The sequence below is a fragment of the Chlamydotis macqueenii genome, chromosome 19 (assembly GCF_036417535.1).
Source record: "Chlamydotis macqueenii isolate bChlMac1 chromosome 19, bChlMac1.mat, whole genome shotgun sequence".
NCBI classification, from domain to species: Eukaryota; Metazoa; Chordata; class Aves; order Otidiformes; family Otididae; genus Chlamydotis; species Chlamydotis macqueenii.
Genome location: NC_141574.1, coordinates 5,463,474 through 5,477,551, shown reverse-complemented (window position 1 = coordinate 5,477,551; position 14,078 = coordinate 5,463,474). Strand labels below are relative to the sequence as shown.

Genomic DNA, 14,078 nt, shown 5'->3' with positions numbered 1-14,078 from the left:
ATGACCTATTCTTCTACCAGTCAGCCAGACATCCTATTTATATTTTTAATTTTATATATTCCTTTCCATTTGTTTTCATTATTTCCAGCATGTTTCTGGGTTTGGTTTTTTTGTTTGTTTGGGGGTTTTGTTTTGTTTCTTTTTGCACAAGCATTGTGTGAAGTCGAGGAAATGTTAACTCAAACCTGGTATTTTCCAACCTGTTCCCTCCCTCCCCTTCCTCTCCTCCATTCCTGTTGTGGTTTTTTTTTTTTTGGTTTGGTTTTTTTTTTTTGTTTTTTTTGTTTTTTTTTTTCCCCTTCCGCCAACAGTTTGGGATTTTCTGGGCTGGGATGCAGCGGGTGGGAGGAGGGGATGGCTATTTTCCATTTGCAGCTTCTGTGCAAATGCCAGGTCTTTTGCCGGTTGACTAAAAAAAAACGCTTCACTTGCTGGTTGCTTTAAGAAAAAAAATAAAATAAAACAAAAAAATGTAACCTTATCAGTGGGACGTAGGCCATGGCGGGAGGAGGGGAAGTGCACACCTGTAGCCACACAACTCCGCTTTGGCTGCCAAACAAGAGCCAACCTTTCCTGGCGAGCAGCGAGGTGGCTCCCAGCCCCGCCGAGGGTTTGCCAGGCGCGAGCTCCGCGTGCGGCCGCCGGCCGAGCCCCCCGCTTTGGCCGAGCCCCCCGCTTTGGCCGAGCCGGAGGAGCGGGATGCTCTTCCCCCCTCAGCGCCTGCCTCTTCGCATGCACGAACCCCAGAGCTGCCTGCTGCTGAGAGCAACGCTGTTGCCGCTTTTCCTCTCCTCCTCCTCCTCCTCCTCTCCCCCTCCGTGCGGAGGTCCAGCTCACCAACAAGAGCTTGCCCAGCGCCGTGGCCGCCTGCTCTGGGGCACCACGGCCGAGCCCGGGGGAAGGTGCCCGGCCGCGCGGTTTTGTGCCGCGGAACGTTAGTTAGAAAAAAAAAAAAAAAAAAAAAAAACCACACACATATCTGCTGTTTTACTATGAACACTGGTCTGAGGTTTCCAGGCCTAGCGCCACGGTGATGGGCTGCGAAGGACTTAACGAGGGGAATTAAACTCCTTCCTGCTTCCATGTCTGGTAGCACCAGCTGGTATGAGTGAATCTACAGGTGTGCGTTTTCCTTCTTGTAGAAAATGCCACGAGCACTAACTGGTAAGGCTTAATGTACAGTATATTGTCAGTATTCTGGTATTCTTCTGGTTCAGCATACATTATAGCTCATATATAACCTGTATTAATTGTATAGATTGTGCATTTAAAGCTGTTACCAAGTTGTCAGAAAATAAGAGAAGAGAAAAAAAAAAAATAAGGTCATATGTAATATTTTGTTTGTAAGTATCCTTTGTATCATAGCAAAGGAAATGTTAAAAAAAAAAAAATCAACTGTAATAAAGTAATTTTAGTACACGGAGTGTCTGCCTGCCTTTTGGAGCCCCCCCGCCCCGGGGCGTACAGAACCCGGCCTGGGGGCTACTGGGTGTAGGACCTGTGCCAGGTGAAGCCGGGGGGCTCGAGGGCGGGACCCCCCCACCCGCGGGGCCGCGGCAGCCCCTTCCTCCGCTCCTCAGCCCGCAGGAACTCGCCCGTGGCCCTGAAATATTCCAGCACGGCCTCGTGGCCCCAGCAGCGCCCGCGGCCTCGCCGGGGGAAGCCGCAGTGCCCCCCGCGCGGGGTCAGCAGCAAGAAGAAGTAGGGGCTGCTGCGAAAAAGCTCCATGGGCAGGCTGCGGGCCGGGGGGCCACGGACGGGGTCGTCGGCGCTGCAGAGGCACAGCACCGGCACGGCCGCCTCGTCGGCGTCGCGCAAGGGCTCGTTGCATTCCCAGTAGGCCTCCCAGCTGGTGGGGCGGCTCTTGGTCCGGCAGAAGAGGGCTTCCTCCAGCTCCCGCAGCGAGCGGCTGCCCAGCAGCCTGTCCACGTCCACCGCCTCGGCCAGGGACCCCGCGTACCTGCGGGGATGGGGGGGCTGCCGTGGGCCGGGGGTGACGGGGACGCTGCCGCCTCTCGTGTCTGACCTGAGGGGCTGGGGGCTGTGCTCCGGCCATGGCCCCGCACGCAGGGACTGCAGGGTGACTTTGAGCTCCCCCGTCCACCCCCAGCTGGTGTGGGGGTCCCAGCCCAGCCCCTTGCTGGGGATACTGGCGGGGGGTGGTGGGGTCCCCGCAGCGCAGCCTGCGCCAGCCTGGGTGCCATGGCAACGGGAGGCAGCCAGCGCTCCGTTGCTGTGATAGCAGCCCTTGCAATGGGTATCGGGAAATGGGGTGGGGGGGACACCCTGCTGCCCACACCCCCCCCCGCAACTTGGCCAACAGAACCCCCAGCCCACCGCGGCATCACTGAGGCTTGGCCTGCCACCCACCTGCCCCAATGTTTCGGGCTTTGGCTGCAGGTTTTTGGCCCTCACTTGCCCACCAGTGGGGCCCCTTTGTGTCCCCCCCCCACCCCGAGGTCTCAGCACCGCCCGGGGAGGTGCCGCTTGCTCAAGGCCTTGGCACGGGGCTGTTTGTCTCCTGTCCCATGCCAGCACTTGGCCCTTCCCAGTGCAGCCGAGTTGGGCAATGGGGACACAGGGCCCATGGGAAGGAGGGGTGGGTGCTGCCACAGCCCCCTGCCCCACTGTGGGTCGGTGGGCATGGCCCTCCCACCCAACCCCAGCATGCAGGCGCTGGGGGCAAGCAACAGCCGAAGGAGGTGGCCAGCCCTGGCTCAGCCCTGGGGTACCAGTGCAGTGCGGGGGCCTTGCCCACCCACCCAGTGCTGCCACAGGGGACCCATCTCCCTGCCGGGGCGGGGGTGGGGGGGGGAACGGCGACGACCCTGCGATGCTGCTGTGGGCCCAGGGAGCGTGTGGTGGCCCCACGGCAGCCGCCTCCAGCCTGGTGTTCATTAACCAGCGCGTTTTGCTGCTCTCAGCACCTCTGCCCCTGCACTGGGGCTCCGGGTGTCAGCAGCACCCGCCACCTGCACCCTCCCGGGGCCGACCGAGGGGCTCCCGGGCACCCCCCACCCCAGCGCCCCACAACCCAAGGGACCCCACTGACCTGCTGAGTCCCCTCTTGAGGTGCAGGAGCAGCGGCCACTCGTAGAGCCAGGGCATCGCGGCCTCAAACCAGTCCCGGGCGCGGAAGATGGGGGAGATGCAGGCGGCGGCGGCCAGGCGGCTGGAGGAGCCGCTCTCCCCCAGGTAGGCGAGCAGCAGCCCCGAGCCCGAGCCCTCGCTGACGGCCAGCAGCGTGGCAGCGGGGTGCCGGCAGCGTAGGTAGGTCACTGTCTCCCGCAGGTCCCCGGGGTCCCCAAAGGGCTGGAGCCGGGGGGTGGTGAGGGGGCAGCCGTTGTGACCCCGGCGGTTGAAGATGACGGGGATGAAGCCCCGCTCCTGCGCCCGCAGCCCCAGCTGCAGCAGCTCCTCCGTCACCTTCCCGGCAGCGTTTGGGATGAGCAGCAGCACCGAGCTGGGGCTCCCCCCACCGCTGCCGCTTCTGGCCCCCCGCCGCCCCTCCAGCCAGTCCAGGGCCACTAGCCCGCTGTCGGGCAGCTGCAGGAGCTCCCGGGCCACCGCCGGCTGCGGCTCAGGCGGCTGCAGGAGCTGCCGCAGCATCTGGAGCTGGGGCCAGCGCGGCCACAGCCAACGGCCACCCTGCAGCGCCGGCGATCGCCCCAAGCTCCGCACCAGGTGCTGTGCCAGTGCCGAGGGCTTGCACAGCAGCCGGCAGCGCCCTGAGCCATCCTCAGTGATGAGGGGGATCCCCTCCTCTTCCTCCTCCTCTTCTCCCCTGTCTCCAGGCTCCTCCAGCTTCCCCAGCCAAAGGCACCATGCCAGGAGGCCCAGGCCGGTAAGCACCACAGCTGCGGCCACCCAACCCTCAGGGGACACCATGGGGGCAGCGGGAGCCCCGGCCGGCAGCCCCGGCGCTGGGCAGGGTTGTAGAGCGATGGCGGGGCCGCGCTGTGAAAGCCCTGCCCCGGGGCTGGGCAAGCGGTGCGGACGACGGGGCTGCGCCGGGGATGGCGTGACCGGCTGCCAGCCGGGGCCAAGGGGACTGGGTGAAATGGGAGGGACGGGTTGCCGAGCCCTGCTCAGTGCCGGGGGGGGGCCAAATCCCCTGCAACCACACCCCGGGGGGGGGGACAGGACCCCTCACCGCCGCAGGAGCCGGGGGCCGGGAGCCCGTGCAATGCTCACACCTTTATTAATACAAATGTACAAGGTCACATCTTACAGGAGGGAGCGCGGCCCCAGGGGGTTTCGGGGGGGGGTAGGACGCCCGGGGATGGGGGAGCCCACGGGCGCCCCGGTCCAGTGTAACGCTGCGGGCGGCCCCAGGGGTACCGGCCGCCCAGCGAGGGCTTTGGGGAAGGGGGAGGTGGGCGTACATCGCCGCCGCGGACAGCTACACAGGCTATGTACAGGATAAGTTAGGCGCGTGCCGCGGGGCGGGCTGCGCGGGGGCGGGCAGGGGTCTGTACAGGGGGACGCAGGCACCTACCCCGCAGGCTGAGCACCAGCTCCTCGGCGGGGCGAGGTGGGGGGGCTCGCCCCACGCCCCGGCCCCCCCCCAGGGCTAAGGCCACTTGCAGCCGCGCTCACCCCCCGGAGGGGAGGGAGAAGGAGAGCGCAGAGCAGCGGTGCCGGGGGCCGGGGCGGTGCTGGGTTTGGGGGGGTGGGACGCGGGCCAGCGCTCACTGCTTCTTCTCACGGGTGGTGATGGTGACCAGCTGCTTGGCGGCCTTGGCGATGTCGTAGGCACACTGGATGACCTGCTGGGTCAGGAGCTGGTAGTCCACAGCGGCGCCCGGCTCGGGCGGCACGGTCTTGCGGCACTCGCTCTGCAGCCGGTAGGCGCTGGCGTTAAGCAGCCGCAGGGAGCTCCGCACCGTCTCCAGCGCCGGCTTCTGCAGCGGGGCAGAGGGGCGGCGTCAGGACCTGCGCCAGTGGTGGCTGACAGTGCCTGGTTGGGGACCCCCCCCAACCCTAGGGACCCCTCGTACCTTGGGGAAGAGCGATGCCATCTCTGTCACAGCCGAATGGATCTTCTCTGAGCAGGGCACGAAGCTGGAAGGGAGGAAAAGGGCGAGTGCTGCGGGGGGGACGCAACAGCTCCCAACCACGGGGTGGGGCAGGAACGGCCCCCTGCAAACACAGCCCCCCGGTCTGGAGGTCCAGAGGGACCCCGAGGCCGTGCCCCTGCCCTACCTGTCGTGCTTGGACTCCTGTGCCGCCCGCAGCAGCTCCTGGATGTTCTTGGTGACTTGCTCCGTTTTGAGGATGACGTCCTCCGTGCTGGGCAGCCCGGGGTCCAGCTCCCCGTCCAGCGGGTCCAGCTCATGGGGGAAGTCCTCGTCCTTGCTCAGGTCCACGAAACGCTTCCCCTCCATGCTGCAGGGACCAGACCCACCCCCCCACCGGGGGTCAGTGCCAGCCCTGTGTCCCCACGTCCCCGGCGCGGTCCCCAGCCCCGGCACTCACCTGATCAGGACCTCACCCGCCTGCGTGTTGTCGTAGTCGCTGTCGGTGCCGCTGCCGTGCCGGTCCAGTTTGCTCTGGGGGGGGAGAGGAGCAGCGTCAAGCCCTGCCCAGCCCCACGCAAGGCTGGGGGTCTCTCCACCCCAGGAGCTGCCCCCCCACCCCGGTACGTCACCATGTGCCGGGCACCGTCGGGCGGGCAGGAGAGCAGCGGGGAGGACGGGGGAAAGGGCACGGAGGAGGCAGACGGACCTTTCCGGATCTGGATGGGGAAAAGAGGGGAAGCCGGTGCTGACCGGGGCGTAAAAGGGTCCGGAGCCGACCCCGGTGACGTGCAGGGGAGGACGAGCACAGGGACACCGCCATCCTGCATGCAGGAACGTCCCAAGGCCACCGTACCCCAGGGAGGTCCCCAGCCTGACCGGGGGGGTGCAGGCGGCACGGGGACGGGACGTCCCAGGACGGGACAGAGGCCATGTCCCAGGAGGGCGATGGCCGCTACATCCCATGCAGGAGCCGCCCCCGCCGTGGCCCCCTTACCCGGTACACGCTGGCCGGGATGTGCATGGAGTACAGAGCCTCGTCCTCCACCTCCTGGCGACACACGAAAGGTTATGGCCCCGTGCGGACAGGACCCAGCACCCTGCGGGGCCGTGGGTGGGGGGCTGCCGCACCCCAAAAACCGCCCGCGCGCCCCAGCACACTCACGCCGGTGCCGAAGGGCTGCAGTCGCGTCACCAGCTCCTCCACCGGCTGCCCGAAGGGTTTCAGCGCCGAGCCCGGCTCATACATGGAGAAGGCTTGGCGGTCCCGGCGGTGCGGGGGGGCCGCGCTCGGGGGGTGCCCGTGCTCTGGCCGCTCGCTGGGGGCCGGGGCCGGGTGCGGGGGACCCGTCTGCTGCCGGATCTGCGTGTTCTCTGCCTGCAGCTTGTGGATCTGCAGCGGCAGGGAAGGAGGCATCAATGGGGAGGGGGATAACCCGAGGGTGGGGAGGGGGTCCCGCCGGCCCCGCACCCACCTCGCGCTGCAGCCGGCGCAGCTCGTCGCTCAGGCTGTTGTTCACCTTCATCAGCTGCTGCACCTTGGCCTCGGAGGCGGCCAGAGCCTTCTTCACCTCCAGGTACTCCTGCAGCGTGATGGGGCCATCCGAGAGGTCGGAGGAGTCCATGCTCTGCGAAGAGAGGGGCTCAGCACTGGCACCTCGGAGCCGGGGAGGGGCCTGGGGCGGGGGTGCGGGGCTCACCCGGGCGCGGTTGTTGCGGGAGGCGTTGCGCAGCAGCTCCTGGTCCGTGTCCTCGTCGGAAGCGACGCTGTCGTAGTCGTGCTGGTCGTCCAGGTCACTCTGGCTCCGCAGCGAGTAATCGAGGGCGTCTAGGGGAGGCCAGGGGGGTGCTGAGCATGGGGCGGGGTGGAGGGGGACGCTCGCCCCCGCCTCGCTGCCCCCCATCCCTCACCTGTGGGGCTCAGCAGGCTCTTCCCTTGCTGCCGGCGCTTGGCTTCCCCGAGGATGTCGATGAGCAAGGTGGCAAACTCCCTGGCGTTGAACCTGGCCAGCTTCTGCCGGCCCTGGGGGGGGTGGAAGAAAGGGGGTGAGCAGGGGTCTGGGTGCAAGGGGGGGTCGTAGGGCCTGGGGGGAGCTCACCTGATTGCGTGTGGCCGAGTACTCGGGGTTGACAGGGAGGAAGGGGACGGCGCTGCGCTCCGTCACCAGCGTGCTGTGGTTCTGCGTCGTCAGCCAGACTGTGGGCAGGCACCCGGCATCAGACCCCCGCGGGGGGCTGCGTGGGCCGGACCCCCCCAGAGCCAGCGGGCTGCAGGGCCTCGGGCCGGCAGCGGAGCCGGCAGGACGCAGGCGCGGGCGCGGGGCCAGCTCGCCGGGGCTGGGAGCGGAGCCCAGCCGGGCTGACGGGAATCGCCTCCCCCAGCCGCCCCGCGGGGTGGGATCCCCCCCTGCACCCCCCAGTAGGGACCCCCAGCTCCTCGCCCTTTGGGGTGCCAGCCCTGCGCCCCACCAGCCAGTGGGGACTGGGTTTGGCGTGCCCATCTGTGCTTGTCCTGCCACGGAAGTGGGGTGGCCCCCACCCCACCACCCCCCGGCCCAAGGGCACCCCTTCGGTCTGAGCCCCCGTCCCCGGGGGGTCCCGGCACCCACCTCTGGCAGCACCCCAGCCCCGGCACCCGGCAGCGGCCCCTCGCTCCAAGCAAACCTCCTCGGCCGGAGGAATGAGGAAGGAGGGGCCTGCGGTCCCGGCGGACGGATCCGGATCGGGGGGAGCACTGGGCTCGGCCGCGGCCCCGCCAGCTGCTCCTCCCCGAGCCGTGACGCCTGTCCCAGCCCCGGCCCTGGGGGAGGGCTGCACCCCGTGCCCCCCACTCACCCGCGTCGTTCTCCCGACGATCCACCTCGTCGTAGACGTCCATGGCCAGCTCCTCGAAGAGACGGTTGCTGAGCTGCAGCGGGACGGGAGACGGCGTCAGGCAGGATGGGGGGAGCGGATGGGACCCCCCCAGCCCTGCCCCGGCCCCCACTCACCGCCTGCAGCTTCTTCTTGGCTGCCTTGGCCAGCTCGGAGAGGTCCAGGCTGGGGGGAGTGGGGAAGGGGGGGCGGACACAAAGCAGGGGTTATTCCTGGCCCATTCCCAACAAAACTGTCCCCAGCTGCGCCCCACTGCGACAGGGACCCCCCCCCACCCAGGCACGGGGGGCTTCGCCGAGCAGGGCTGGCAGGCAGGCACGAAGGGATGAGGTGGCGGGGGGGCGAGTGGGACCCCCCTCCCTCGGTGCCCCCAGGATGCTGGGCCGGGGCTGCAGGGGGGGCCCATGCCAGCGGCACGGGGGGGCCCCCGGAGCCGAGAGCTGAGCAGACAATACCTCTGTGCCATGCACTTTGGGCGCACCCTGCGCTCCGGAGAAGGCAGCGGAGGGAAGAACAGGATAAAGGCGGACGTTAAACGCGCGGGCACGCGGGCCCCCTCCCGCCAACCCCCCCCCAGGGATGCTCCAGCGCCGATCACAGGGGGGTGACCAGCGTCTCCCCTTCTTCGGCCCAGCAGGGACAGGGAGGGGGACGCAGGACAGGGCGGCGGGGCCGCGGGCGCCGGGCGCTCACCTGTCAGCCATCTGCGGGATGATGTAGTGCCCGTTCTTGTGGTCTGTGCCAAGAGAGGGGCGGTGAGCAGGACCCTGTCCCCCTACAACGCTGAGCCCCCCGCCCCAGGACCCCCACGCTCACCCGGCTTCCTGCCGCAGAGGTAGAAGGCCAGCCGGTCGGTCAGCTCGTACTGGCACTCCACCAGCCGCTCCGCCAGCTCGTGCTGGGCCGCCTGCCTGTGGGAGGACGGGCAGGGGTGATGCCCACCCTACAAGGGGGATGCAGGCAGGGGTGACCCCCCCCCTTGTCCCCATCCTCACCTGGCATAGTCGATGGGGGTCCGGCCGTTGACGTCGGGCGCCCCGGGGTCCGCGCCGTAGACCACCAGCAGCTCTGCCTGCAGGATCTGCCCGGCCTTGGCGGCCACGTGCAGCGGCGTGGTGCCCTTCTCCTGCGGGCACGGGAAGCCTCAGCCTGCGGGACCAGGCTCTGGGACCCCTCCCCAAGCCCAACACTGTCCCCAGGGACCCCCCCCCCAGCCCCACCAGCGCTCACCGGGTGGAAGAAGTTGGCCTGGGCGCCCAGCGAGAGCAGGCGCAGGCAGGTCTCCAGGTTGCCTGTCCGCACGCTCGAGTGCAATTGCTGGGGAAGAGAGACCCAGGTGAGGGGGGGATTTGTCCCACCCACCGGGGGGGGTGGTCCCTGCACCCCGCACCCCACCTTGCTGAGGTCCTTAGCGGTGACGCCGTCGTCGTCCCGGCAGGGCAGCTTGTGGACGAAGGCCAGCATCTGGTACTTGGCGCGGATGAACTCCGACTTGGTGGGGCTGAACGAAGCGGGTGGCAGGTTGTGGGGTGAGCCGGGGGGGTGCCCGGCCGGCGCAGAACCCCCCCCCCTCCTCCTTGCAGCATTTGGGGGGCACTTACTGCACTTTGTCCTGGGGGTTTGCCTTCCGGCGCCCGCTCTGCACCTGGGCCGGATCTAGCAGCGAGTGCTCCCAGATGGAGTTGGCCCCGTTGCTCGCCAAGGTGTGAACCATCTGCGGGGGACAGGCAGGGCCCAGTGGGTGCTGGGGGGGTCCCTGTGTGCACCCCTCACCCCCCCCCACCACGTCCCCGCGGGGCTGGCACCCACCTGGAGCAGGGTGGCGGGCCAGGGGCTGTGGCGCAAGTGCTTGACGATGGAGATGTGGCGGCCCAGGCTGCGGTGCACGCTGCAGCACTCGTCGCAGATCAGCACCCCGCGGTTGATGGAGGCCCAGCCAGGGTCTGCGGGGCAGCACGGGGTCGTCACTGGGGGTCCCTGCCACCCAGGTCCCCTCCCCATCCATCTCGCTGCTGGGGGAGGGATGCATCGCCATAGCAACCGTTTCCCAGGCGACCCATCAAACGGGTTTCCCGTAGCAACCAGGCACCAGCCAAAAGTGGAGGGAGGGGACAGGATTTGGCCTCCCTCATCAGAAGGGCGGGCGGTGGCGGGGATGATGCCAGCCCCGTGGCAGCGCACCCCGAGCAGGGGCACCCTGACCCGCTGCAGCGCCCGGCGAGGCCACGCACCCCCCTGAGCACCCAGCCAGGTATTTGGGGGGGTCCCAGAGGGGGCACCCCCAGCACACAGGCTCCCATGTGCGGTGCTCACCGGCTCCGCAGCCTTGGCACCCCAGATTCGGGGGCAGGTGCTGCAGCCCCCCCACACTGCCGTATCCCCCCGAGCCCCGCTGAGGGCCCCATCCCAGCCGGACTGGAGCCCGCTGTGTCCCCGCTGGGAACAAAGGGACGTTTGAGCGGCCGCGTCAGCCCCGCGCTGGCACCGGCCCCGGCACCCGTGGGGGCCCCGCTCCCGGGTGGGCGGCAGCTCCCTGAGCCTGCACCCCAAAAACGGCTCCTGGGACTGGCTTGGGGTGGGGCTCAGCCCCACGGGGGTGGCTGTGGGGCTGCAGCTGCCCCCAGGAGCACCAAGGGGAAGATCCGGGGACCCCTCCGCTGGGTCACAGCCCCTTCCCATGACACGTGGCCAGGCACGGGTGACAACGCCGAAGCGTCCCAGGCGGCCTCTCGGCAGGCACTGTGGGAGAGCCCTGCCGGCCTCTGCCCGGCCTTGGTTTCTGTAGGGCCTACACAAACACTCCACTGCCCCGCGGGACGGGGGAGCGCCAACAGCGCAGGGGTCAAGCCCAAGGGGGTGACGATGGCTCCACCACCCACAGAGAAAGGCAGGAGGGCGGCCAGGCCTCTCCCCGCTTCCGTCCTGCCCAGGGGGTGCCAGCCCCCCGCCCCAAAACCCTCACAGAGTACTCGGGAGGGAGCTGGGCGTCAGGATCCACCACGAGCTGCTGTACGTAAATACCCGGCTTCGCTATCGCCCGTTACTGGGCTGGCTGGTTCGTTTCTTTGCCATCGCTGTTTTCTTTCCTTCTGCTGTTCTCTTAAACGTTTTTTTTTCTTTAATCCAACCCAAATTTTTGCCTTCTTTCCTTTACCAGTTCTCCTCCCTGTCCCACTGGAGGGTGGGGGGAGTGAGTGAGAGACTCGGCGGTTTGGTCCCGAGCAGGAATTAAATGCGACGAGGCCGAGAGGGAGCAGAGACTGAGTGGGTGTGGGAGGCTGAAAGAGAGTAGAGGCTCAGCAGGGGCGGGAGGCTGACGAGGGGTGGGAGGCTGAGAGGGTGTGGGAAACCAGAAAGGAGATGGCAGGCCCAAAGGGCGGCAGTCTCAGGGAGTTGGCAGCGTAAGGAAGAGCCGAGCCTTTGCGAGATCGGACGCCAAAAATCAGTGGGTGTCTACGGAACAGTTCAGATTGAGGCAGGGTCGAGGCCGAAAGGGGGTGGGAGGCTGAGAGTGCGTGTAGGACAAGGTGGCTGCTGAGGCTGCGGGCTTCTGGAGGTTTAGAGGGTTGAGGATGCTAACAATGCCACGGAGCAGCGCCCCCCCGCAGCCTGGCAGCCCCCCGCACGCAGATGGCAGCGCCTTGGCAGCCGGTGCAGCGGCATCTGTGCCTTCGCGCCCGCTGCCCACGGGGCGCTGCTGGGAACAGGACGCTCTGCGCTGGGGGGGGAGCTGGCTGGCGGTGCTGCCTGCGGCCCCATAACCGCGTGGATTCGGGGTACCCCCACGGCAGCACCCCCTCGCGCCGCCCAGGGCGGTCGGGATGTGGCGAGATGCAGCTGGGCATCGCGGTGACTTGGGGAGCGCTGGCACGGGGACACCCCAAACCCTAGAGCCCAAGGGAGCTCCCAGCACCTCCATGGGACCGGGACCCCCAGCGCTCAGCCCCACACCAGCAAGGGGAGGGCTGGGGCCAGCTGCCAGCCCCGCACAGGCGCAGCCGAGCGGGATTCGGCCCAGGGAGCCCGGGCAGAGGGGCCAGGGCACCCCACGGGTGGGCACACCACGCCGGGATGGCCAACGCAGCCCCGGCAGCGGCCGCGGGTGCTCCCGGCGCGGTAGGAAGCGGCCTCTGGACTTTATAACTCATTTCCTCACATGGCTGCCGGGCGATAAGAGATTGGAAGAAACTGGTTTCCATTTCCCCCCTCCCCGACAGGGAATCTCGGCACCACCCCTGCACCCACCGCCGGCACGGGGAACGCGCCACGGAGGCAGGGCAGCCCCGCGCCCACGCGTGCCGTCGGCTGTCCTGGCAGGATCCAGGCCTTGGCACGCGGCCGGCATCGTTTCGGCGCAGCCTTGGCCCGCGGGCAGCTTTCCGGGGCCGGGCGCGGAGCGAGCCTCGACGCTCGGCCCCCGTTCATTCATCGCCGTGGGGCCGCTCGCCCTGGCCGTGGGGCAAGGGTTCGGGGGCCCTGCCCCGCTCTAGGCAAGCTTTGGGGGGGGGTTCAGCCCCACCGCGACACCCACGGGCTCGTGCCCGGCGTGGGGGGCTGCGGGCACCGGCACCGCCAGGAACGCGAATCGTCTTGCCCGGGCTCAGGCTCCGGCTTGCGGCCGCCAGCCCGGCTCAGCCCGCCCGCACCACCGAGGCCGGATCCACCCGGCGTGGGTGCGGGGTGCCGGGGGGGCGCGGGGTGCCGGGGGGGGGGGGGGGGGGGCAGGAAGGTGTCGCCCCCGCCCCAATCCCGCCATCTGCAGGGTCCTCCGTGCTGCTGGCATTGAGCGGCACGTCCCTGCAGCCCCCCCCTCCACCCCCCCCCACGCAGGGGGGCGTGGGGTGCGGTGGGGGTGCAGTGGGGTGGCACGGGGGGGGGTTATCGGGGTCACGTTTGGGGTGTACTGGTAGGGGAAACGGGGTGCGCCAAGGGGGCCCAAGGGCCTCACTGGGGGCGCATCAGAGGGTTCCTGGGGGCAGAGTGGGAGTCCCTGGGGGGTGCGGGGGTGCAGAGGGGACTCACCGGCGCGCGAGGAGGGGGGTGCTGGGGGCACCCAGGGGCGTGCAAAGGGGGCGCGCTGTGGGGCGTAGGATGAGGTGCAAGAGGGGTCTCAGGGAGCACGGAGGGGTGCTAGGGGTGGGTGCACCTCGGGGTGCAGGGTCCGTACCGGGAGGGGGATGGGGGGGCAGCAGCAGGAGCGAAGGGCCCCGCCGCGGGGGGGGGTCCGCGGGGGGACGGGGCGTAGCGGGGGGTCCGTGCCCGGTGCCGGGGTGCCGGCCCTTACCTGGGGCGCTGCAGTCGGCGCACACCTCGGCCCGCGGCGCCTTCCGGGACATCCTCAGCGGCGAGGCGGGCCCGGGCCCGGGCCTCTGCGCCAGCGTGGGGCGGGGGGGCGGCGGCACCCCCGGGCCCGCCGGGGGGGGGAAAGGCGGAGGTGGGGAGGGGGGGGGGTGGGCCGGGCGACGGGGAGGGGGCGGCGGCGGCGGGGGCCCGGGGCCGCGGAGCGCCCGGGGCTACCGGCTGCTCGCAGCGCCCGGCGGCTCCGCAGGAAGCGGCGCAGGCCCGGCCCCGGCGGAGGAGGGGCCGCACCGCCCCCGCCCCGCCACCGGCACCGCCCCGAACCCCCCGCTCCCCGCAACGGCACCTGCACCCGCAGCGGCTCCCAGCGCAGCTCGCTCGGTACCCCAGCCCGGGTCCTGGCTCCGGACTGGGCTCTGGTTCCTGCCCTCAGCATCCTCCCGCCCGCTCCGATGCACCCCAGCCCCGTCCTGGGCATCTCCTGGTCCTGGACATCATCCTGGTCCTGCTCCTGGTCCTGGGCATCTCCTGGTCCTGGGCATCCCCAGGTCCTGATCCTCTCCTGAATAATCCCCTGCTCCTGGGCATCTCCTGGTCCTGGTCCAGTTCATCCCCCTCTCTGGGTCCTGGCCACCTCTCTGGTCCTGATCCTGGTCCCAGCACTGGTCCTGCACATCCCAGTCCCAGGCCTGGGCACCTCCCCGTTGTCCTTCTCCTGCTCTTGGCGTCCCGGCACTGGCTCTGGGCCCTCATCCTGGATCCAGCCCCAGCCCTGGGCACCCCCCTGGTCCTGTTCCCAGCTCTGGCACTGCACACCCCGCTCCTGTGGACCGCCCCCCATCTTTAGTGCACCATGGGGTGCAAAGTGGGTCAGGCTAGGGGTCCCAG

The 14,078-nt window shown here is 68.8% G+C and overlaps 2 protein-coding genes across 5 annotated transcripts; both read right to left on the bottom strand.

Moving 5' to 3' along the window:
- Positions 1 to 1,165: 1,165 nt before the first annotated feature.
- ABHD15 (abhydrolase domain containing 15) lies at positions 1,166 to 3,939 on the bottom strand. The gene is made up of 2 exons (XM_086763202.1): positions 3,053 to 3,939; positions 1,166 to 1,960 (listed from the first exon to the last, which is right to left on the bottom strand). The coding sequence occupies exons 1-2, from the start codon at positions 3,886 to 3,888 to the stop codon at positions 1,483 to 1,485; spliced, it is 1,314 nt and encodes a 437-aa protein (XP_086619328.1). The 5' UTR covers positions 3,889 to 3,939; the 3' UTR covers positions 1,166 to 1,482.
- Positions 3,940 to 4,184: 245 nt separating this feature from the next.
- GIT1 (GIT ArfGAP 1) lies at positions 4,185 to 13,324 on the bottom strand. Of its 4 annotated transcripts, XM_086763198.1 has the most exons (22): positions 13,177 to 13,324; positions 9,702 to 9,835; positions 9,494 to 9,606; positions 9,288 to 9,393; positions 9,123 to 9,209; positions 8,888 to 9,018; positions 8,709 to 8,803; positions 8,586 to 8,628; positions 8,348 to 8,374; positions 8,009 to 8,057; positions 7,854 to 7,926; positions 7,118 to 7,215; positions 6,930 to 7,041; positions 6,719 to 6,846; positions 6,494 to 6,646; positions 6,184 to 6,411; positions 6,016 to 6,069; positions 5,651 to 5,737; positions 5,479 to 5,552; positions 5,206 to 5,388; positions 5,001 to 5,064; positions 4,185 to 4,904 (listed from the first exon to the last, which is right to left on the bottom strand). In XM_086763198.1, the coding sequence occupies exons 1-22, from the start codon at positions 13,226 to 13,228 to the stop codon at positions 4,692 to 4,694; spliced, it is 2,304 nt and encodes a 767-aa protein (XP_086619324.1). In that variant the 5' UTR covers positions 13,229 to 13,324; the 3' UTR covers positions 4,185 to 4,691. The 4 variants fall into 4 exon arrangements, with proteins under 4 accessions (XP_086619324.1, XP_086619326.1, XP_086619325.1 ...); XM_086763200.1 differs by lacking the exon at positions 6,016 to 6,069; XM_086763199.1 differs by lacking the exon at positions 8,348 to 8,374.
- Positions 13,325 to 14,078: the final 754 nt, after the last annotated feature.